The sequence below is a fragment of the Podarcis pityusensis genome (genome assembly GCF_964106645.2).
Source record: "Podarcis pityusensis genome assembly, chromosome: 10".
Lineage (NCBI taxonomy): Eukaryota > Metazoa > Chordata > Lepidosauria > Squamata > Lacertidae > Podarcis > Podarcis pityusensis.
The window spans coordinates 74189693-74213631 of record NC_138035.1 but is presented as its reverse complement, the minus strand read 5'-3'; the positions used below and the strand labels follow the sequence as shown (position 1 = coordinate 74213631).

The window sequence follows — 23939 nt, the reverse complement described above, 5'->3', positions numbered from 1 at the left end:
TGAGACACATATGCTCTGTCAAAATCCTGGGCTTCTCCATTGTTCTCGTGGGCACTTCCGCCATGCGGAGCCCTGGTTTGGCAAATCATGACCCTACTATTATTTTGCAATGCTCCCGAAGGAGCCCGGAAGCTTTCTCTCTAGCAGCCTGAAGAGCGCCTCTTCCCGTTCCGCCCCTTTCTAGCTCTAGGATTCCGCGGCCTCCCTTCCGGGGCATGCGCGGGCGAGGGGGCGGGGCCTCGGCGGGAATTCTGGCGGGAGCGCGGCGCCCAGGAAGGAGGTCGCAGCGGCGCAGGTGAGGCGGAGGCCGCGCGCGGGAAGGCCAGGGGCGCCTCGGCCTGGAGGCGGGCCCCGGGGGGGGTCCCCTTCAGATCCCAAATGGCTGCAAGACGAAGCAGCGTCGCAAATTCAGGTGCCTGGACTAGCCCCCCCCCCGCCCGCCCCGGGTCTGGCGCAGCGAGGGCCCCGCGGCCTCCGGGTCTGGGGCAGGAGTGCTGCTTGCCGCGGATCCCGAGGCTGGGGGACCAGGCGCAGGGGGCTGGGCTAGATGACCCTGGGGGTCCCTTCCGGACCTAGGATTCTACGATCCGCCGGAGTATGAAAGGCAAGGGGAAGATCCCTGTCGCAGCCGCCAAGCAGGTGCCTGTTATGGGAAACCCAGGAGCAGGATCCGAGCACAAGAGCATCTCTCCCCTCCTGAGGTTTCCAGCAGCTGGAATTCAGAAGCACTGCTGCCTCCAGCTGGGAAGGCAGAGGACTGTATTTTTCGTCTATAAGACGCCCCCTATTTTGGGGGACTCCAAGAAAATGGGGGGAGATGTATCCGTGTATAAGACACCCCTAATTTTTGGCATTATTTTTTAGGAAAAAACCTAGTCTTATACACGGAAAAATACAGTACTTATTTATACTTTCTGTGAATAAGTAACACTGGGGATTGGACTGTTGGGGTGTATTCTGCTGAAAAGGGTTGTTATCAAGCAAGGCTTGATGAGCCCCAGCAGTTATTGAATATATACCACTCAGCTTCTCCACTCAGGTCTTAGTTCTACATGGCTTCTCTGCCGCTTTGAATGTTAGTGATACATTAACCTTCTGCTAGCCTTTTAATTTTATGGCACTCCACAGAAATTAGCTTCAATTATTAGGCATTACATGTTTATACTGGTGTTCTTATGTGTCTCTAGGGTACGTGAATTCTTCAGTAAAGTCTCTGCTGGAAAAAATATGGATGGTGAGTTTTGAATTTGTCTAATCTTCTAAAGCCATTCAGTTTCTTCCAGACTTGAAAATGTTGTCACTGCTCCATATGCAAGGTAGAACAAACCAGCCAGGAAGAGAAGGTTGTTGCCAGTTGATTTGGAGGCAGTCCCATTCTGTTCTTTTCAGCCAGATAAATGGCAGTGCTGTGGCACGTGGAGGGATGCTTGAAGAACTTGAACTTTGTGGATTCCTGTGCAGAATTATTTGATGTGCTCTGCTGCTGAACTGCATCCCCATTTGTTTTCGGAACATCATTTCTGAGCTGGCTTGAATACTGGAACTAGATTAAGCACTGTCTGTTTTCTAATCGGGGCTCTCATTAGATGCACATTTGCATTGTATTGGGGCTGGGGGTTGTGTGTCATCTGAGTCCTGGTAAGTTGCTCCTTTTTATTTCCAGGTGATGATAACTTGGACCTGCTAGCCTCCCTGTTAGAAGAGAATGAGGCAGCTGTGGGGCTGGAGTGTGAGGAGAATGGTGTTAATGTGGCTACAGATGGAGAGCCGGATGAATATAATGAGCTGTTTGATGCAGAAGATGATGAATCCTATACCGAGGAAGTGGAAGCTCACGAGGAAGAGTCCAGTAGCGGCAAAGAAAATGTGTCTGAGTTGTTTGGAGATGTGGGTGACCTGTCTGAGGAAGAGGAGGAGAAAACTGTGCAGGAAACATCTCATTCTCTAGCCGAAAAGGAGAAGACCAATCAACATCTGCAAGGTAAAAATCATTATTTCATTTTGGATGGTTTAAAGTTGCTCACCGTGCAAACTTGAGGCTTTTGTCTTAACCATACCTATGAATACAAAAGATTTTCAATGCATAATCCGCCCTCGGCCCATGAGCCGAGTCCGCCCTCATGTGAAGGACCTTTGTGCTGTGCTCTAGGCTCCTCTGTTCTCGGAAGATTTCCTTCTGTGCCTTCTAGCTTTTTAATTTGAAAGCAAGTGGGAGGATAGGGAAATAATCAAGGGCCTCAAGACTCAAACATCCCTGTGCTCTGTCATGGCACAGATTAGGAAGGATAGACCTAGGGAAAGAGTAGTGGTTGTGATGACACTTGTTAAGCCAAAGTAAAAAATTCTTTCCTGTAGCACCTTAAAGACCAACTAAGTTAGTTCTTGGTATGAGCTTTCGTGTGCAAGCACACTTCTTCAGATACACTGAAACAGAAGTTGCCAGATCCTTCTATATAGTGAGAAGGTGGGGAGGGGTATTACTCAGAAGGGTGGTAGGAATGGGAGATTGGCAGATAGCTGGGATGAGCCTGCTGACGACTCTTAACGACTGTAATGGGTCTTACAGGAAAAGGCAAGGGGTGAGAAGGTGAGAAATGGCTTAGTCATGTATAATGAGATAAGAATCCGATGTCTCTGTTCAGACCAGGTTTCTCTATTGTTTTAAGTTTGGTAATGAGTTGTAATGAGTTCTCACCCCTTGCCTTTTCCTGTAAGACCCATTACAGTCGTTAAGAGTCGTCAGCAGGCTCATCCCAGCTATCTGCCAATCTCCCATTCCTACCACCCTTCTGAGTAATACCCCTCCCCACCTTCTCACTATATAGAAGGATCTGGCAACTTCTGTTTCAGTGTATCTGAAGAAGTGTGCTTGCACACGAAAGCTCATACCAAGAACTAACTTAGTTGGTCTTTAAGGTGCTACAGGAAAGAATTTTTTACTTCGACTATGGCAGACCAACACGGCTACCCATCTGTAACTTGTTAAGCCAGGCATTTCCAAAGTCCCCTTCGGGGGCCCAATCCGTCCCCTGTGGCAGTTTATTGGCCCTCATGGCCCTTCACTTCATCAGATCTGGCCCTCTTTGAAAAAAGTTTGGACACCACTGTGTTAAGCATTTCACATTGTTCAAGGCGGCAGAAATGATGGTTTGGGATCAGAGAGAAATCCCGTATGGTGCGGTGTTAAATGGAGTCTATTATATCACAGGCGATCTCTCCTGTCAAAGCCTGGCTCTTGGGGAGTGAGAGCTGGGCACTTTACAGGGAACACGGTGAAAATTTGACTTTTGGTTATGCACTTTACTTTTTACCTAAGTTATTTTTATTAATGACAAATGGCTGTTTAATTAACCATGTATTTAAATAAGATATACTTTTTAAATGTCCATTTATTGTTTTCAACTTAGATGAACTGAGGAAATTGCGGGAGCAGATGAAGACACTCCAGGAGCAACTGCAAAAGACAGCAATAGGGCAGCCTGCTAACATGGCCCCTAGCAAGAAAAGTTCTGGTAACTGGATAATTTGTTTTATGTAGCTGTTCAGCATCTAAACTCAAGCTTATTGCTAAGTTATTGTGGTAATCCTTAGTGATATCTCTTTGGAGCCTTTAATATCAAAGCATTCTATTTGATTGTGTGGATTTTTATAAGAGCCAGCCTGAGCAAGTTGTTAAATTCACTACATTGCTGGTGCACTCCTGAGATTATCAAGATAATAACCAGACTTCCATATTACCCATGAACTTAAAGGTTGGTGCATTGGTGGCCCAAAAAATCCCAATTGAAAAATATGGAAACATATGCTTCTTGTCTCTCAAAATGTACCATCTCCATTTGGGAGTAAACATAATCTTTTTGTACGCCAGCAAATATTGCATGCTAATCCCTCCACTGCTGCTTTGGCTGCATAAAGAGTAGAACTGAGTTTGCTAGTAATATACAGGATGTTTTATTTAAGAGGCTTGTTTCTTCTCTGTTGCTCTAGCTCAGATGCCTGGGGAACGTAAGGCTGTGTCTAACTCAATCATGAGGTCTTTCAGATGTTGCTGGGCACCAGCTACCATCATCCCTGACCATTGATCATGCTGGCTGGGAGTGGAGTGATGGAAGTTGGAGTCCAACAAACTACTGGAAGGCCACCGGCTGCCCACCCCTGACCCTAACTTGAGTTTGCACACTCTGTTTCACCATCTGGGTCAGTTCATAATTTATTATCCAGGAAGCCATTAGGGCTGCAGTCTTTAAATGCACTTAACTAGGGAGTAACCCCATTACGTATTGTAAATATGTGGAAGAGTGCACTGTAAGTCTTTTAAATATTCTTTCATTTCTTAACCAGGTAAGTCTCCTGCTGCCCCCTTAAAGCAAAGGAAGCTTCACGAGTCACCTTGTTTCTCAGCCCAGCTCAGCTGTCCTGCATTGGCCGCAAACACAGGTCAGGGCCAGAAGATGAAACCTTCACTGTCTGGTATAGTAGTCAATATTTGTTCTCGGTCAAGTCAGTTGATGCACGATGTTTTGAATTTCATTTTCACAAAAATGATAAATATTACTTTGCTTGTTTTCCGAAATTAATATTGCTGAAAATTTTTGATGCTGCCAATGTAGATATGTTGTCAGAAGAATTGATCTTATGTCTTGGCAGCATGACTAGTAATTGCAACTGAGTGGAAAACAACCCTGAATCTTACACTGGGTGCTTAGTACCACTCACTCTGGAATAGAGCTATAATGGAGAAGGTCACACATAATCCCAGATCACCCCTAAAGAAAAGGGGCTTACTACCTTGTGAATTCTGCAGCAAGAATGTACCAGGCAGGCTGAATATAATTCTGCCTGCAGAATTTGAAATGTGTTGAGCATGGGAAGCCTGTACATGTGTGAATTACAGGCGTGTCTGCTGAAGAGGGACTGATGCTGAGGGAGATGGTGTTTACACCGGAGAACCCTGCTGGATCAGACTTCGGCCCAACTAGTCCAGCATCCAGTTCTCACCACCTGGGTACCTGTGGGAAATTGCACAGAGGAGATGAGCACAGCAGCCCTCCCTTCTTGGGCGCCCCAGCAGCTGGTACTCGGAGGTTCCTGGTAGCACACAGCCACCAAGACTTCTTGTGTCCTCTGCTTCTAGCTTGTCCTCTGTTGCTCAAAATGGCTAGCTTTTGGCAGCAGATGGGAAGGTGAAAACATTTTAATGCAGAATTAGTTGTCTGTCTTGGCTCTGTGACATGATGCACAGCTTTTGCCAAAGATTATTTTTCTGAAAAAAGTTCAACTGTGCTTTTCACAAGGTATGACTTTTCTGTTTTTCCCCTGTTCCTCTTACAGAGAATAAAAGACATGCTTCAAAACCAGTTTCAGGTTTGTCGCCTCAGCCTCTGAAGTCTATGACTGGGAACAGACCTGATTTGGGCACCAGTCAGAGATCCCAAGGGCCAAAGAATGCCGGTGTGAATAGTCAAGAAGTCTCCTTTGAAACCTTCTCTGGACTGAGGCTAAGGTCAGCAAGCTTATGGGGGAAATGTTGGGTTTGTTCCTTGAGTATAACTTGTGGCCTAAAACTGTTTAGATACCTTGCTAATATTATTATTTTTAAAAATCAGCACCACAGATTTATGGATTTTGACTTCTGCATGAAAGCTGCAAATTAAGTGCATCATTTCTTTTGAATATTTTTTTTAAAAAATACTTTATTGAATTCAAACTTAAACAGGATTACATAATAGCAACAGCAAATGAAACTCGTTCCCACCCTCCCTTTTATGTCTTTTTATCATGGCAAAGGACTGTGCAAAGCACCAGATTTCAGCCATTGAAAAGCTTACAAGTTAGGTTCTGAGACTGAATTGTCTTCGTGCATATATATTTTAGTCTTAATAACTAGAAACATGTCTTTGTGTCTTTTTAAAAAAAAATGAAAGTACAGATGCTCAGGAAGCTGATTTTTGCATCCCACACCAAATTCTGAGCTCTCTGTGTATTTTTGAAACTCCACACTCCTCCTTTCCCTGGGCTGGAAATGTTTACACAGACTAGTGATGAAGCCCCTCTTGTTGCCCTGAGTGCAGGGTATTTAGTGGAGTTCCACAGAGGGGATTTGATGGAAGTTTCCCTATCCCTTTGTCATTCTAATAGTTTCCTCCTTGTTTTCATTGCAGAAAACCCCGTGTATCCTCTGTTGAGATGGAAAGAAAAATGACAGGCCGAAAGTTTATTAGACTTTCTCAATTGCAAGACAAGCTTGCTTCATTAAACCTTGAGGAAACAGACTGGGTAACGTTCGGAGTCATCATAAAGAAAGTCACGCCTCAGAGCTCCAATAACGTAAATGGTTTTATGATGTTATGTCCTCTCAAGTACGACATTTTGTTGAAGTAAAAAATTGGTTACCATCTCAAAATTCTTGTTTAATGTATGAATAAGCCTACAGTCCTCTTGGGCACCTGGAATGTTGTCCTCTGCCCTATTTCAGTACTGGTGCTGTAAACACCATCCCAGGTAGGGCTGTCCTCTCCACATTCCTGGTGAAGCTGAACGTTGGCAGATAAAAGAAAGTACTTACTCATGCAGCACATGGTCAGTATATGGAGTATAGGCAGTGCTTGGCTGAAAACAAACCATAGTGGCTGCTATGGTTAAAGCATTCAAAGTAGCTGCTTCCCCAAGCAGGTCATCGTAAGCATGCTTACTAGGAAGCAAGCTGCCTTGAACACAGTGGGACTTCTGCATAAATATGCATAGGATTGTGCTATTAAACACCTTTACAGCAGACATCTTGCTGTGTATGTAACATTCTCTGGTGATGGTAATTATTTTAAGGCTGACTCAAAGGATTGTAGTTATTTTGTTCTTTTTATTTGCTCCCACTCTGCATATCCAGGGTAGAACCTTCAGCATCTGGCACTTGAATGACCTGCATAACTTCAGCCGCTGTGTCTCATTGTTTCTGTTTGGTGATGTTCACAAAGATCACTGGAAGACAGAGCAAGGCATGGTCATAGGACTACTCAATGCTAATCTCATGAAACCGAGAGAAGGATCAGACGAGGTGTGTGTAGATCTGTCTCTATATAAAATATATACAGTGGTACCTTGGGCTACATACGCTTCAGGTTACAGACTCCGCTAACCCAGAAATAGTGCTTCAGGTTAAGAACTTTGCTTCAGAATGAGAACAGAAATCGTGCTCCGGTGGCGCGGCGGCAGCAGGAGGCCCCATTAGCTAAAGTGGTCTTCAGGTTAAGAACAGTTTCAGGTTAAGTATGGACCTCTGGAACGAATTAAGTACTTAACCTGAGATACCACTGTATTTAAAAACAGGTGATTTTGGTTTTTTGACATACAGTTTATTGATTTCTCCATAGGGAACTCTTTCAACCATATTGTATAACGCTTTGCATAGACATCAGTGTAGAAAAGATGAGGAAATGCTTTGTTTTCTCTGTCTCCCCATATAAATATTCCTTCTCCTTGGCCACAGTTGCGTCTGTCACACAGGAAGTCTTTGAAGTCTTCTCTTTAACTACGTCTTGAGGTAGCAGCCCCTTGCCTCTCTTGATGGCTGCTCAGTCCCTGGAGGGTCTTTGACTACGAGGGAAGCAAGGGCTGTGCCTTTGTATCCCCTTTGCGGAGGGTACATAGCACTGTGGAAACCTCTGTAAAGGCAAATAGCATAGCTGAACAGTGCAGCTCTGATCATACTGGCTGGCTTCAAGTTATTGTTCGGGAGATGAGGCCTGGTGGCAGTTAGCTGCGGGAAGCAGCTCGTGAGATTGACTAAGAGAAAATAGAACTGTAACAAGTTTGCAGGAGGCTTTGATTTGCAAACAAGTATCCTATGAAGCAGTTCTCTTTACTTGCAAATGCCTCGCCCTACAGATCCAGAGGTCGCTTTCACTCTCTGCTTTTTATTGGATCTCTCACTCACCTGACCTGACCTGATCCAGCCTCATTGCTGAGGTTTTTGTTAAGCAGGGTATGGGGTTTGTTGGGAAATGGCAATTGTCCTGACCATGATGTGTAGCAATGAGGCAGTGGGTGGGAGGCAGATGACATAGACCCACAGAGGAAGGATTATGCACCTGTGTGTGGAAAATCCTCCCACCACTTCTCAAGTTTTTAAGGAAGAAGTGGCACAACCCTTGGCATAGCATGATGTTAACTTGAGCCCTGGACTGAATCCTTGGCTATTTTCAGTTCAAAAGAATGTTGTGTATGAAAAGGATAACATTGATGAAAAAGAAAACATGGTGTTTGTCCTCGGACTAAATCTCAAATAGTTACTGTCAGGGCATCCCAGTCACATCCAGGTGCCCAGTTGAATGAGATCCTACTCAAGGCTGAGGAAAAACTGCATTCTTTTCACCTGATGGCAGCTATCAAGCCATGGGCGAAAGGCGTGGAGGTGGAGAAAATGCAAGTGCCTGCCAGTATATATTGGAGTAATATTGTGTTTTTTGACTGAAATGTTTTTTAGAAACCCTTGCTGGCAATGAAAAGAAGCAGAGAGTCCCTGTTTCAAAATAGCACCAGGCGGCATCTTGGCTGGGACCCCGTCATGACTTGAAGAGGGGATGCATTGCTACAGATATACACAGCCTATCTACCATTCTCCCTCCCTCCCTCTATCTATTTATCTATTTTTTTTTATTTAAAAAAACACAACTTTGCTGGGGAGCAAACAAAAGGAACACACATTTTCCTGTATCTTTTCGGAGCAGGAAATGGGAAAGCCAAGCCTTGGTGCTTGCTAGAAACAACTGGTGACCGAGTAGAGTCAAAATTTGTGGACCCCTACTGACTTCTCACAGTGACACAATTTTTCACTTGCTAATGGCACTTAAAGCACTACCTCCAGTGAAGGCTAATGCCCCTGGCTGAGACGAGTCCCTTCATCTCTCTGAAGCTTGTTGTACTTCTTCTGGTTAGGTGTGTGTGTCTGTCGATCATCCCCAGAAGATCTTACTTCTGGGTGAGGCTATGGACTTGGGAACCTGTAAAGCGAGGAAGAAAAATGGCGAGCCCTGTGCACAGATGGTTAACCTGGTATGTATAGCTCATCTGACATTACACTGTGCTTGGTGTGAGCTTGTGCAGATGTCACCTGAGGGCTGACAGTTTAGTTTTGTGATTGTGCTAGTCACAATTTATAGCAGAGGTTGCTGACTTTTGGGGCTGATGGGCACATTTGCAAGCTGGTGTGGGCACCACAACCTACTGTGTTGCATAGAGTCTAATGCTACTTCCAAGCTTGATTTCAGAGTGGGGAGGGGACCCTGTGGTCACCAGGAAAGGCTCTGTTGGCACACACCGTACGTGCCCACAGCCACCATATTGGTAGCCCTTTATATCAGAGCAGAGATGGTGACCTCACGTGTGTTGGAGGGCCAAACTGTCCACCCAACATATGGCCAAAAGTCACACCTGTTATTTTTCTCTCCAATGAGAATTTACCAGGTTTTGATGGGAAAGGGCAGAGGAAGACAGTAATAGGATTTCTAAAACTAATCTTCCCTGCTCAGTCCTAATGTGTCCCCTTCCATATTTTTCCTGCCCAAATCCCTTGATCAATACCACTCCTCCCAGTTGCGGGTTCTTCTCTTTTTCCATTTGCATGTACAAATACCTGTGCTACCGGGAACCTGAGAGACTGCAGAAAGTAGCTACAGGTTTGGAGCAGCACACGCTAGAGATGACTGACTTTAATTTGATCAAAGCTTTTCTCATGGAGGAGATTTAAGCCACCTTGTGTACTCCTGCCTGCCATAAACGGCTATAGTTCTTTGTATTTTAATTATAATTATTTTTGTTAGTTGTTTTCCGCAAGGCATCTCAGAGACAACTGGCGCCTTACTTTTTCAAGCTTAGTGTTTGCCCGTAGCTTCTGATTTCCACTAGAGCCCAATGCGTCTGCAAACAGAAGCATGTTTCCTTTTCTCATATTTTGCTCTGTTGTGACAAGTACACAAGGACGAACTCTCTCGTCTTTCTCTTTCTTCAGAATGAATGTGAATATTGCCAGTACCATGTCCAGTCCCAGTACCGGCGGCTCAGTTCAAAGCGGGCGGACCTGCAGTCGACCTTCTCAGATTCCCGAGCTCCGAAGAGAACAGCAAAGAAGAGCCTTGGCTTGAAAGAGAGGCTTTGTCAGGATGGCTTTTACTACGGCGGGGTTTCCTCAGCTGCTTATGCAGCTTCAGCGTAAGAGAAACTACATCTCAGTGTCCTTCTGTGGAAGTTCCCTTCCGGATGAATGTGAACGTTGTTCACTTGCATTTTTTTCTGAATTTAACTTTATTAGATCAGTTTAAAACAGGGGCGGGGGACCTTTTCAGCCAGAGGACCACATTCTCACTTGGGCAACCTTCTGGGGCCACAGATTGGCGATGAGCAAGGCCAGAGGCAAAAGTAAATTTTCCCTTTGTATGGAAGACTCCGTGGACTTGTGCTGGTGCAAAATGTTTAACTGCAGCTCCACATTGTGTTATATGTTTTGTGTTGCTGGAGTTTTTAGTGGTTGGTTTATTGGTCTCTACATGCTGTAAATGGCCCACAGAATGCAACTGGATAGTAAAAAACAGATAATTAGGCACAGTTTTTGACTACCCTACTATAATCACAACCACGGTGATTCCCCTTATATGGGTGGTGTCATTCCCTCTGTTGAGTTGCGCTCTGCTTTACTTCTTCAGTGCAGCAGCTGCCGCCCCAAAGAAGAAAATCCAAACAACTCTGTCCAGTTTGGTTGTAAGAGGAGTTGATGCAGTTCTACAGGAGACCAAGCAGAAACTGGGTAACACGTTCTCTTCTGTTTTCTTAAAATGTCCCCTTGCTGTAAAATGTCTTTAATATCCATCAAACATGGATAGCTCAGTCGGTTGTGCAGGAGACTCTGTAAACCATGGTTTGCAGTTGGGAGCCAGCCTTGGGAATGTATAATCTTTCACCCTCTCCCTTTCTCTGTCAGGTTTTTGTGTTACTTGAAGACTGGCACAAGCCATGGCCAACCCTAACCATGTTTCCTCAAAACCTGTTTCAAATTGTGGCTCATGAATGAAACTTGGCTGGTGTTCATGATGGTTATTTTTGATTCACAGGTAGCAAGATACCATGGTTAATACTTCAAAGGGAAGAGAGAGGGAGGAGATGTTCCAGAGACTAACTAAGGAAGAACAAGTATATTTCCAAGGCAGGCTCCCAATTTGAAAAGTATGCCTAGGCCAGTGGTGACCAACCTTTTAGCGATCAAGTGCCCAAACTGCAACCCAAAACCACTTATTTATCACAAAGTGCCAAGACGGCAATTTAACCTGTATACAGTGGTACCTCTACTTACGAACGCAATCTGTTCCGGGGTGCCGTTCGCACCCTGAAAAGTCCGTAAGTAGAGCGCCGCCACTGCACATGCGCAAAGTGCGTAGATTGCTTCTGCGCAAAGCGCAGGCAAACCCAGAAGTAAACACTTCTGGGTTTGCCACCTTTATAACCTGAAAGTTGCGTAACCAGAGCGGTACGTAACTAGAGGTATGACTGTATCTCATTTTTTCTGTGTGTTTCACATTTCTTCTTTATGACTGCTGGTGTAATAAATAATCCTTCATAAAAGTTATTACATAACATTCTTCATTAAGTTATCTTTCCATTCATATATAATTTTATGACATAACTGTGCTTTTTTTCCTTTAAAAATGTTTAGGAGTACTCTAATTTTGACTCAAGAAAATCAGTTCAAATTGGGAAAAATAAATACAGTGAATTTCTTCTCCTGTTAAATTCACAAAATGTTTAGGGGTATGTGTCCCCACGTAAAAAAGCACTGGTATTATTCAAAAAAAAATTGGTGTTATGAGCCATCAAACCTCTGAAATACACTTTTCCCAGAAGGTTCCACCATTTTGGCCACTGCACTAGTGTGCACTGGAGGGCTATACTAAGAGCCACCCTCTCCCAGTTGTTAATTTGGGATAATAATCGTCTGTGTACGCACATACAAATGTGTGTGTGTGTATAAATAATATATATATATTCCCCCCAAAGAAAGAAGGCTTGAGCTTCATTATGAGCCCTGTCTTTGCATCAGATGTCAAAGAAATAAACAACTGTTTGACTTTTAGAAGACATCTGAAGGCAGCCCTGTTCAGCAAAGTATTTTGCATTTGAAGTTCCCCCCCCCCCTGTTTTTAACATTCTGTTGGAAGCCACCCCAAGTGGCTGGGGAAACCCAGCCAGACTGGCGGGTTAAAAATAATTAATAATAATAATAATAATAATTTTGCCACTTATTCAGCTGCCATTTGATCGCAGCCTCTACGGAATGAATTCCTTTGTTGGCTTCTGTGGGACAGCCCAGCGAACATATAAACCTAGCAGTCCCTTCTTAGATTGCTATCTTTATATGCTTACTGACTGACCTGGGAGTTAAACCCTGTTGAACTTAAGGCAACTTACTCCTGAGTAGAAACAGACTGGAGAGAAGCCATGGAGCATCGAAAGTCACACCTGCTCCGCACCTCGCTCGCATGCCAGTGTCGCGTGGCTCTAAACGCGCCCAAGAGCAGAGCAGGAAGGCAGGTTGGGCACAACCAGACTTGACGGCGGGGAGGCGGAGTCAGTCCAGAGGCAGCCTCTGGTTTGGTTGCGGTGCCCTGCAAGCCCTCCTCTCCTCCTCCTCCTCCTCCCACCCCTACAGGAGGCAGAGCTGCAGGCTTGACAACGGCATTGCAGGAGCCTTCCTCTATTCCCCCCCCCCCCACGGGGGGGAAGTGGCCAGGAGCTCTCGGACACGCGTGCCATAGGTTCGCCACCACTGGCCTAGGCTGTTCTTAATCTGTGTGCTGCTTTCATCCCAGGTTTAGGCTTCTTTGTGTGTGCTTCGAGTAGTATAATTTTGACTAGTCACAACACACGAGTTGTGTTCCTTGAGCTGCATTGCCTCAGAGTTGCCAACCAATGGAGATCTATTTAGCTAGCTCACAGGCTTCTGCAGTTTTAGTAGAGATGGTTCACTTGTCCAGTTTTAAATATCTCCTGAGGGCTAGAAATTTGTTTTGAATTTTCTTTGAAGGGCAAGCAGGACTCAGCGTCATCAACCACCTGTGACTCGTCTGTGAGTCTGCTGCATTGTTACATTGCATGTTCTGTTTCAGGTTTGCCAAAACAACCTTTGCCATGTTCAGAGGAATTCAAAGAACTATTGTCAATGCCCTCTTTTGGAGCAAGGAACCTGAATAAACACCTAGCCAAAGCCAGTGCACCAGGTATGTCTGCGGGGGGAAAGCAACCTATTTGACTCCTGCTGAGCAACATCTGACTCACCTACAACTTTATTTATGTCCTCCCCAGTATCTGTTGGGAAGCAAAATCCAGCATTCCAGTCCATCTCTGCTTCAGCACTGATTAAGCAGCAGAAGCAGCAAATGCTGGAAGCCAGGAAAAGGAGGTCTGAAGAGATGCAGAAGAGGTAACACCATGATAGTCATGTGAGGACATGGTTCAGTAGCCCAAACTGCTGCTTTTTCAGTGTTATTCACTGTAGGTGTGATACACTAAGTAACTTCGAATCATAGAACTGTAGAGTTGGAAGGGACCATGTGAGCCATCTAGTCCAACCCTCTGCAATGCAGGAATCTTTTCCCCAACGTGGGGCTTGAATGCACAGCCTGACATTTAAGAGACTCATGCTCTACCAACTAAGCTATCCAGCATCTATTAATTTAAGTGAGTCAGCTCTGAGTAAGACCTAGGTGCTATCCATGCTATTTCAAATCCAATATTAAATATCTAGCATATATAATACATTTTTATTTATTTTTACTGTTTACTCAACTTGTTGGTCCCTTTATGCAGATGTCTCAAGATGACTCACAGAATAAAATCCAATCCAATTTTTTAAAGAACCAGCGCAGAAGCCCATAAAACCATTAAAAAATATCCTTCCATTTTCCAAACTAACTAACATGTTAAGGAAGCATACCAAGGAAAGTTGAAGTTAGCATATCATGAACAAAAGGGGGGAAAAGCCTCCAGTAAAATCCAAACTGGATCATAGGAATCTGCCTTCTATCAAGCCAGATCTATTGTCCATCTGGCCCTTTATTGTGTATCACAGGGATTGGGGTTAATGAGACCCAACAAGTGTCCCAATTTGGCCTGCAAGGCCGTTTACCCAAACCATGCCCACCTGCCCCACACCTGTCATCACATGTAGCCTGGGAGGTGGGGCAGGTAGGAGAGCCTTAAGATGTGCTCTCAGGGGCTCATCTGGCGCCAGGGGCTCATCTGGCGCCTCCCCAAGCAAGATGATAATGGATTTTGTCCCTTTGTTTAAGGTTTCTTCAAAATACAAGTCATGCAACTGTGGCAGCAATGCCACCTTCCTCAGGACCAGCGGTGCTACGCTCTCCAACTCCCGCGGCAGAGTTTCCCAAAGCTGCCAAACTGTCAAGCCCCGAAACTCCTAGACTTGGTACAGGCTTCTCTGAAGGAGACGATGTTCTCTTCTTTGATAGTTTGCCTCCTCCGGTGCCCAAACTGAATGGCTTGGCAGAAGCTAAAAAGGTATCAGCTCCTCAAATTCTCCCTAACTGCTGCCCCATGGGTGGGGTGCAGAGTCATAGTACAAGGATCAGTCAAGCTGCTAATAGCTTGTAACTTCGTCATTCCAGGTGGGCTTGGAGACCAACCATTGGGTTGTCAAAGATTTGTGATAAGGTTGCCAGCTTTTTAGCCCAGCACAAAGGACTGTGGGAGTTTTCAGGACTGGACATACACTGTGCTAAAAGACAATAATAGGATGGGTTTTATTATTTTAAAATGATTATTTCGATTGTAGCTTTTGCCTTGTATGTTCAGTTGTAATAGACTTTTAGCCAATTTAGTTGATAAACAGGAAAGTAATTATGTGAGTTTTGTAACTTATCACAGCGGCCTTCACAAACTACAGTTCCCAGGATTGGGGGGGGGGGTGTCTGATCTGTGCAATGGGGTGTTTGTGGGTGGGTGATATTTGTGTGTGATGGAGAACAAGCATTGGCCTAGTTTCCACAAGCACAGTAGAGCTGTGAGAAGGGGTTATATGGTCTTCAGTGACATTTAAAGTCTACTCAGTATTGATCCAGAGCAGATTCCAGTGTATAGTGAGCAGAGTAAAAACTTAAACACATTGCCGGGTTCCCAAGAAATAGACAGAGGCAATTATATTTCATCTAGCAGAGCTTTACTGCTACTGAAGGCAAATGAGCATAATGGTCACAAATCCAATACATTCAGGATTGGAACTGTCCATAAGAAATCCAGTTGCAGCAGACTTAACTTAAGCTTACAGTATAATAAGACTAAACCTTAACACGAAGCATACTTTGTACAGAACGCTGCACCAGAAGGAAAAGAGATAGAAAGTGAAAGTGAACCCCAGGCTCCTTCTGGCCTATTATTATAGTCAGCATGACCTTGAGAGAAAGATAATAGGACCAGTTTAAAGCAGCTGTACTCAGCTTCTCTGAAGGAATAACCCAAACATCATGAACCTTATGCTTGTTTCTTTCACACAGAGAAGCTCCCAGAGGCTCCCAGAACCCTCTTGAATTAATTACACATCAAATCAATACTTTCTACACTAAGAAATTCAAACTGACATTCAGCTCCAGTGATCCTTGCTGGCTTTTCATACTGGTTTTAATTGCTGACTTTTGCTACATGTCTTGAGTCTTTTTTTTGTTGCTTTTAGATGGCAGCTATAAATAAACTACGTGCAAAAGGCCGGGTCCTCGCCAAAGTGGACCCAAACAGCATAAAAAGGAAACGATCCAGTCTAGACATTCCGGAGATTTCTGAGAGAGCTGAGAAAAACATCCCTCTGTCCCAAGGTATGGAAAGTGTAGAAACGTTTTACAAAGATAGCCAGACTTTCATCGGAATTAAGTCACTTGGGTCCAGCCCAGTGTTTCAACCAGCTGGTGTCAAGCTGAATGGTTTGGCTTGAAGTTTCTCCCTGAGACAATGGGCAGAAAACAGCGCAGGCTACAGGCAGCGGGCTTCCATCTTTCCTTTCTCGCTTAAATGTGTGGTTATGGGCTACATGCCTGCTCTGTGGAAATCCCTGAGATTTCTGTGCTGGAAATCACTGGTTTCTATACGAGCAGAATTGAGGTAGCAAAAGAAGATAGCTCTCCTGACTTCTCCTAACTTGATTCATAACATTTGAATAAAGTCCCTCAACATAATTTGCTGCCTTCCGTGGCTTCAATATTCATGCCAGTAGATATTTATACAAATTTTGAATTCTCTCTTCCTCATCCATTTTTAGAAATTCATTTCCCACCACTAGCTGACAGACCCATTTACCTCATTCCCTTTTCCTCTGTTGTCAGTCATTGGCTGTCAAGTGGCAAGCCTATTGAGTTTACCCTGAGAGTTGCAGCTGAGATGCATGACCAAAAATACCCCCACAGCAGCAAGAGTTTGCTCCTTGGAATGACTGGGGAAATGAAGGATCTTGGCAGGTTATGTAATAGATTCACTGTATATTGTTGAAATAATTTCCCTGTTGGATCCAACCAAAGGCCCATCTGGGGTATCCCTTGTCTCCAGAAGTTTCCAGCCGGATGACCCTGAGGAATCTGATAAGTAGGGCATGGTGGAGAAAGGCGTGCCCTTTTTTTTGTCTGGGGTGACCCAAGCAAATCGAAATTCTGCACATTAGAGAGGCACAGGTAAAAGATTTCTGTTTGTATGGCACAATATCTATGCAACACCTACTGTCAGCGGAATGCATTACCTTCGTTTCTGTTGCAGCAGAATATCCTTTGGAAATAATGGCTAAGCACGTGTATATGTTTCTCTTCTGTTTTCGTAGATGTTGATGCAGCAGAACCTGCCGGAAAGAAACTACGCCAGCAGCTTGCGTACTTGGAGTCTGATGAATTTCAAGAGATCTTGAATGCTAGATCCAAACACACGGGTGTCCTTAAGGAGGTAAGCCCCTCCCGCATACAAGGGAACTGGCTGGGAATGCCTGCATGTGGGTGCTATTGGGAGCGTGTAAAGAGGAAAGGATCCTGCCCAGCAGCAGAAAATAGGACTGTGTCATCTTCAAGAGACATGCCTAACAGTTTTGCAAGAGAGGCATTACTCTGATCTGATCTGCTGGCCTGCATTGTGTGTCAGAATTCACTACCAGAAATTCAGCATTGACCATTTTCAGTGCAGGAGAAGAGACTGCAGTGGGCTTCACATCTGACCCCTCAACTGCGTTTCCCAGAAGTCTGCTTTAAGAATGTGGCAAGGATTGAAAGGCCAAGCAGACTTCTGGGAAATGTAGTTGCTGACCAAAGAAGAATCTGAATGCAGAGAAACATTTTTCTGACAAAGGCAAAAATATGGGTTCTTCATAAGTCTGCAAAGCAGGGGGGGGGCCACATGAGGGCCCCTGGGCTCTCTGTCTGCCCCTTGGGACCCTTCCCAGACTAGACCCCTCAGTGGCCCTGCTCTCCCCCCTCCTCAAGTGGCTTTGCCTGGCTGGAATGTGTCCTTAAGCTGCAACCGTGTCTCTTGTTTGTGAGGTGGGTGTGAGTTGCCTGTTGCTGCGCTTTTACCTCTGGCCTGGGCAAGTGTGCCTGTGAGGGAGAATGGCCCACAGGCTGAAAAAGGTTCCCCACCCCCACTGTTACATGATTACACAACTTCATTTTTTGTTATCAGACGTTTGTCTTATTTGTTGATGTTTGCAGTGGGAGGAGCAGGTGCCTGGTTTATTTTATTATTTGTTTTATTCAGCTTTGAGTACCATTAAATATCCCAATATATGCTTTTCGTCTTTAACAACCGACCTTGTCTTTTCACAAGGCCTCTGGTTTTGCTGTTTGTTCAGCAGATGGCACTCTTCCTCTGAGTCAGCTCTGAATCAGTTCCCTTCTGTTGTTTTGGAAATGCATGCTGCCTTAGGCATCACCCAGCAGACCCTGCATTTTTCCTTTTTAAGTGTATATTAATGCAGTTGCCTTTATCAGGAAATTCTCTGCGGGCTTTTGTGTGTCCGCGCCCTTTTTGTACCCATACATGTTGAACACTTACAACCTGCCTCCAAAAGAGACATTGCATAGTAGATACCACAGTTAGAGCTTTATGGATTTCCTCGGGTGCAATGCCTTTTGAGGGAGAATGGTTCAGTTACAAATTGTCAGATGTTGGGCTTTTGAGTGATGAAAGATCAAGTGGATTTACATAATATATTTGAACTGGCTCTAAGAGTGGCTGCATTTCAGGGATGAAAATCAAGAAGGGGTCTGGACAAGCTAAAAAATACAACTGTGTGTGTGATTTTTTTTAAAAATTCTTTTTATAATTTCAGGATGAGGATTCAATTGAAATTAATTGCTTATTGCTTCTAAAAATCATTTTTTCAGCTATGTGGGGGTTTTTAAAGTTTCATTTACAGTGTTAACAAGTTTTATATTAGCTGTTTACACATCTAGATTAAAGTTTCATCTCTCCTCCTGCCACAGTTTGAGGCTGAGCTGCAGGAACGCTATTTTGAGCCCCTGGTGAAGAAGGAGCAAATGGAAGATAAAATGCGGAGCATCCGAGAAGTGAAATGCCGTGTTGCAACGTGCAAATCGGTGAGTGAAGCAGCCCCTTGAAGTCCAGCTTGATCAGCGTTGGATGAAAAATCCATTTTGACCCTCAGGAACCTTTCCTTGAGAAATCTGCTCATGAGGGGATCCAGGACTGCCTTTTCCTTTCATGATTACAGCTGCTTAGAACAGCTAATGGCATCCTCCATGGCTGCACAGAAAAAAGGTTGCTTTGAAATGACTGCATCATACATGCAGTCCCTTTCCTGGAAATTGTGCAGTCAAAAAGATGGCAGTGTCCCTTGTAGACTTATAAGCATTTTAAAACCACTTCTTCCCTTCCCTTCCCCCCCTTCTGTCACAGCCACGGAGGAGGTAGTTGCACTCTTTACAGCTTCAACATGTTTAAAGAAAGGAGAAGGAAGCCTTATGGCCATCTCATAAGTACAGTGTGGACCAGGGATGAGGAACCTGTGGCTCTCCAGATATTATTGGACAGCATTTACTCCCATCCTCCCCACCATTGGCCATGCTTGCCGGGGCTGATGGGAGTTGTATTTCAGCAGCATCTGAAGGGTCACAGGTATGGATGCAGGCGTGAATCGGTTCATCAATTATGTGGCTTAACCTGAAGATCTATATTCTGATCCATGCGTGGGTCTGATGGGCAGGCAAAATAGGTAGGTATGTTCCAAAATATGAAGTGAACTGCAATCCTCCCATCCTTAACCCCAAAAAGGCATGTCAAGGACTCCACGCTCCGCACTGCATGTACTCACGCTCCTGCAAAAACACAGCGCATCCTGCTAGGGGCGTAAACTGCATCTCCCAAGCATATCAGGATGTGACCTGAGTTTTGAAGGCAGCCCCAGGTCAGTGGAAAGTGATCCTCCCGTGAGGTGCCATAGCATTTGAAAAAAATAATAGCATTAGCTATTATTGGGTGGGTTGGTGCCAAGAAACAAGCTTTAGCTTTCCTGTGCCTCTCGTAGCACATGAAGTCCCAGGGAGGGAGAATGTCCTTGTTGGATCCGCCTCGGCTTGTGGCCTCATGCACAGGTCAGTTTGCTCTCCAAAAAGGAATATTCACCGTTAAAAGCCCACTCTTACTTATTTATTATTACATTCTCACCCCATCTTTCCTCTAAGAAGCTGAAGGCGACGTGCACCATCCCTCCTCTCCCATTTTAGCCTCACACCCACCCTGTGAGAGAGGGCAGGCAGAGCCATAATTCCTGGCAGAGTGGGCTTTGAACCTTGCTCTCCTAGGTCCTAGTCCAGCACTTCCAGCCTCTTAACCATCTAAAGCTTGGTAGCCAAGTCCTGTTGAATACAATGATAAGCAGATCCAGGTTGTATTTTTCACACTGGTATCCTGTCTTTCCGAATAACCCAGAATAGTGAAACCTTTTGAGGTAGGCTAGAGTGAGAGAGCAAACTTTTCAGTGGCCAACTCATCCCTGTCCAAGTGTAGCATGTTGTTGTTATTTATTAAATTTGCATATCACCCTTCATCTGTAGCTCCCCAGGTCAGTTCATAGCATAAAAACACAAAATAATAATAATAATAATAATAATAATAATAATAATAATAATAATTTATTTATTTATACATACATACATACATACATACATACATACATACATACTCTGGGCGGCTTCCAACAAAATATTAAAATACAGTCATCCATCAAACATTAAAAGCTTCCCTAAACAGGGCTGCCAAGAACAAACCCATCACACAGCATTTCATTGTATTAATTGCTGGTGATGTGGCTGCATATTTGTATTTAAGACTTGCAGAAGATGGACCTCTTTTCCGTCATTAAAATGCCCTGATCCTTTGGTGAGTTTCACCACTGATGCAGATAGCTATTGTGTGATCTGCATTTTGCCAGGATTTACACTGTGGCAACAGAGGTGGTCTTAAAGAGGAAGAGGGACCAGTGTTGGGGGAGCAGAAGCAAAGAGTTCAAATGGGATGTCCTCTCAGGTGTACAATATAGCTGCTTCCCTCTGGTTTGCAGAGTAATTTGCTCTTCTGCCACAGCAGAGGACTGGGTTTTCACTACAACAGTGACTTTGAAGAAGTTGGAGAAAGTGTGTGTGACTCTTTATTTCCCTCTCTCTCCCTTTTACACAAGTGCAAGTATACCTATTTCAAGCTCCTGGATTCATGTGTGGAACAAAATCATGACTATCACTGGCATGATGGTGTAAAGCGATTCTTCAAGTGTCAGTGTGGAAATAGAGCCATATCTCTTGACAAGCTGCCGAAAAAACACTGCAGGTAAGAGGAGCTGCATTCTCCCCTTCTCAAACAGACCGTTGCACAATCTCTCAACCCTCCTGCATTCTGTCTGCAAAGGTTTGTCAACGTGCATCTCTCATCCCTGGCTGTAGACTCTGAAAAGACTTGCTAAATAATAGTGATATGGTTTATTCATTTTGTTTATTTTTGTTTGGTGGGCAAGAGCTCACTTCACCATTTGTCTAGACCAGTGGCCCTCAAAGGGTTCAGGAATGCCACCCTGGTGTGGCAGGAGAGGATGGCAAGAGTGGCTGGAAGATTCAAGGACAATCAAAGAAGCATTTAAACATTTCAGTGCAGTATAGTGTAGTATCAAAATAATTTTTTAATATGCAGAATATGGATAGATATCCTTTTAAAATGAGAGCAAGAGCCTCAGGTGATACCGTGGACAATCCTAGTTGTGTTTTCCAACTGTCTTTCTTGTCAATAAAACATTGGATGTGATGCAAGCAGATTTTATTCTGCCAGTGCGGCCCGGAGAGAAAAGTTTGAGACCAGTGGTCTAGGCAGTCCTTTCCAATGAGAAATGGCTATGAAGAGGCATGAAGATAATGCCCAGAGCAGTGGAATGGGGGGGGGGGTGGACACTTAAATGGTAACGTTCATGTAGGAAATGAAACCTTAAAACAGTTTGGTGCAGCTCTGCTACCAACAGCTGCTGAAGCAACCCTGATTTTTCTGTCTTCCCTTTTCAGCAATTGTGGTCTCTTTAAATGGGAACGTGATGGAATGCTCAAGGTAAGAGTAAACCCAAGACTGTCTACCTACATTAAGAAGCTGGGGAAGCTGTGGTTTATTTTAATTTTTTCCATTTAGTCCCACTTTGTCCCTTTTATCAGCCCAAGGGTCCCTCATTAGGAACATACTTAGGGGTGGCATGCCAGTGGCGGGTGTGGCTGGAGCCAGAGACAGTCACCCCCACACACACACACACACAGCCATCCGTTCCATTTTCCTTTCCCCTCCCCTCCTTCCCTCATCTGTTTCTTCTTCCCGCTCCTGCCCCAGAGCAACTGAGCTTTTAGAAAAACCTCCTGGGACCCAATGATGCTTCTGAGAGCTCAACTTTTACAAGCTTGATTGGCGCTGGGGGAAATCCTAATAGCATCTGAGGAGGGAAGGATTAGGCCTCCCTGTGTGCTGGGACCCTCCCAGAAATGGCCCCATACACACCAATGGCCCTTGCAGGCTGCAGCTCATCCTAAGAACCTTATCTTTATGTACTGCTTTTCAAGTAAAACTCCTGGAATATGCACAGCGATTAGGCCTGAGGGGAAGCGAGTGAGGGAAGAGCTGAGTAGTCCTCTCCATTGGGCCTAGGCTGGGAGCTGAGCTGAGGAAGGGGGAGAGGAGTTCCATCTTTGGAATTGTCCTCCTATACTAGTTGGTTTATATCTATAATCCCCTGGGGTGTTCTCCTGTGTGAGCCTCACTGAAATGAATGAGGATTGCATAGCAGGTGAACTTTCTGGTGAGTTTTACCTGAAGAAAATTGTATCCCTGTGTTTTGCTTCTTGATAATTTATTGAGAATTATTTATTGAGCTGGCTTTTATTCTACCATATTGGACACAACCTCATTGCACGTTTCTCCTTTCTAGGAGAAGAAAGGTCCCAAGATTGGTGCAGAAACTCTTTTACCAAGAGGGGAAGAACAACCGCGATTCCTCAGCAGTATAAAATAGCTATGAAAAGTTCTTTCTCTCATTTACACTTGCCTTTTGAATTTATCTCTCATGTCTGGAAAGGTGCAAGTAGCTCTGCGTTTCAGAATGACTGAGGAGTTCCTTCTGAAAGACACAGACTGCAGTAGTAACCCCACTTACCTGACAGTAAGCCCCATCCAGTTCAGTGAGATGGATGTGGCCAGGATTCAGCCCTAGAGACCCCCAACCACCTTTCCTTCATGAAGTCTGAATGATCCTTTGCTTTGGGCTGTCTTTGCTCAGTCTGTAATGTTGAATGGGTGAACCCGTCATTCTTTAGGAATTGCTTGTCACTTGATGTCAGAAGACAGAGCTATTTTCCTAGACTGCGTGTTGTATGTTTTCCAATGAATTAGAGGGTGCCTCTTTGAAACTGCAGTTTCTGCTAATGTAACTGTAGCCAAATTCAGCTGTATTATCTGACATTACCTCAGAAGTGCCACAAGAAATATTGACCAGACTAGGCCCATGTCTAGAGAGCGATATCAGCATTAAATAGTCCTTTTTATTTCTAGAACTTACACCAAACTGTGTGACTGTTTATATATTTGTAATATGCTCTCCACACTAACGTATTTCCCCAAATACCCACCTAGAATAATTTTCCTATTGAAGGGGAAAGTAGTTTGTGATTTTTAGTGAGGCAAGTTACCTTGTTTTTATTGCCTTTGCTTTTAAAACTTTTTTTATCTAGCTTAACGTTTAAAAATTCTTCTAAATTTGGGCTGGAATCTTTTATCAATAGTTTAGAGGGGTACAGGCTGTTTCAGACTGTGAACGGTCTGCTGCAAAAACATGATCTTCTGTGGAAGCGGTCAGAAAAACCTGTATTTCTTCTCTCCAAATGGCTATAAGGTTTCTTATTAAACACAGCAAGAAACAATGGAATCCCCAAAATTAGAAGATACGGCTGTGTGAAATGGAGCTAAAACCTCATAAAACAAAGGACTTTTTTCTGAATGTATGCCAAGTTGGCTCTTCTGTCTTCCCTTGTGACATTATGTAGAGAGGGACTTTGAGATGTGGCTTAGAAACGTTCTTATCTATTCATCAGTTATCACTAATTAATTTGCTTCCCTTTCAATTGTGCCCATATGTACTGTGAATATCAAAAGTGTTTCCTTCAATCACTACTGTATTTTGTTCAGTGAACCAGTGGGGTACAGTTTCTTGGCATCTTATTGTTACTGGAATCTCTTGAAAACTGTAAATATCTTAACCACAGTGCTGTGATTGAAAATGTCACCCGGTTGTATTGGAGCCTGGTGTATATGCAGCATTGTAAAATGTACAAAGAGGGCCTAAACAGCCCAACATATATTGTTTACAATAAACACCCATAAAAATC

At 44.2% G+C, this 23939-nt stretch overlaps 1 protein-coding gene across 3 annotated transcripts; it reads left to right on the top strand.

Moving 5' to 3' along the window:
• The first annotated feature begins 249 nt into the window (after positions 1-249).
• MCM10 (minichromosome maintenance 10 replication initiation factor) lies at positions 250-23939 on the top strand. 3 transcript variants are annotated; one of them, XM_081023548.1, is made up of 20 exons: positions 250-295; positions 1188-1234; positions 1664-1981; positions 3408-3512; positions 4342-4470; positions 5332-5503; positions 6162-6327; positions 6884-7051; positions 8932-9048; positions 10004-10203; positions 10695-10795; positions 13149-13259; positions 13345-13462; positions 14331-14559; positions 15728-15866; positions 16856-16974; positions 18504-18617; positions 20717-20862; positions 21582-21624; positions 22487-23939. In XM_081023548.1, exons 2-20 carry the CDS (start codon positions 1228-1230, stop codon positions 22568-22570), a joined length of 2586 nt encoding a protein of 861 aa, XP_080879674.1. In that variant the 5' UTR covers positions 250-295; positions 1188-1227; the 3' UTR covers positions 22571-23939. The 3 variants fall into 3 exon arrangements, with proteins under 3 accessions (XP_080879674.1, XP_080879675.1, XP_080879673.1); XM_081023549.1 differs by lacking the exon at positions 250-295 and adding an exon at positions 391-412; XM_081023547.1 differs by lacking the exon at positions 250-295 and having other exon boundaries at positions 4342-4437.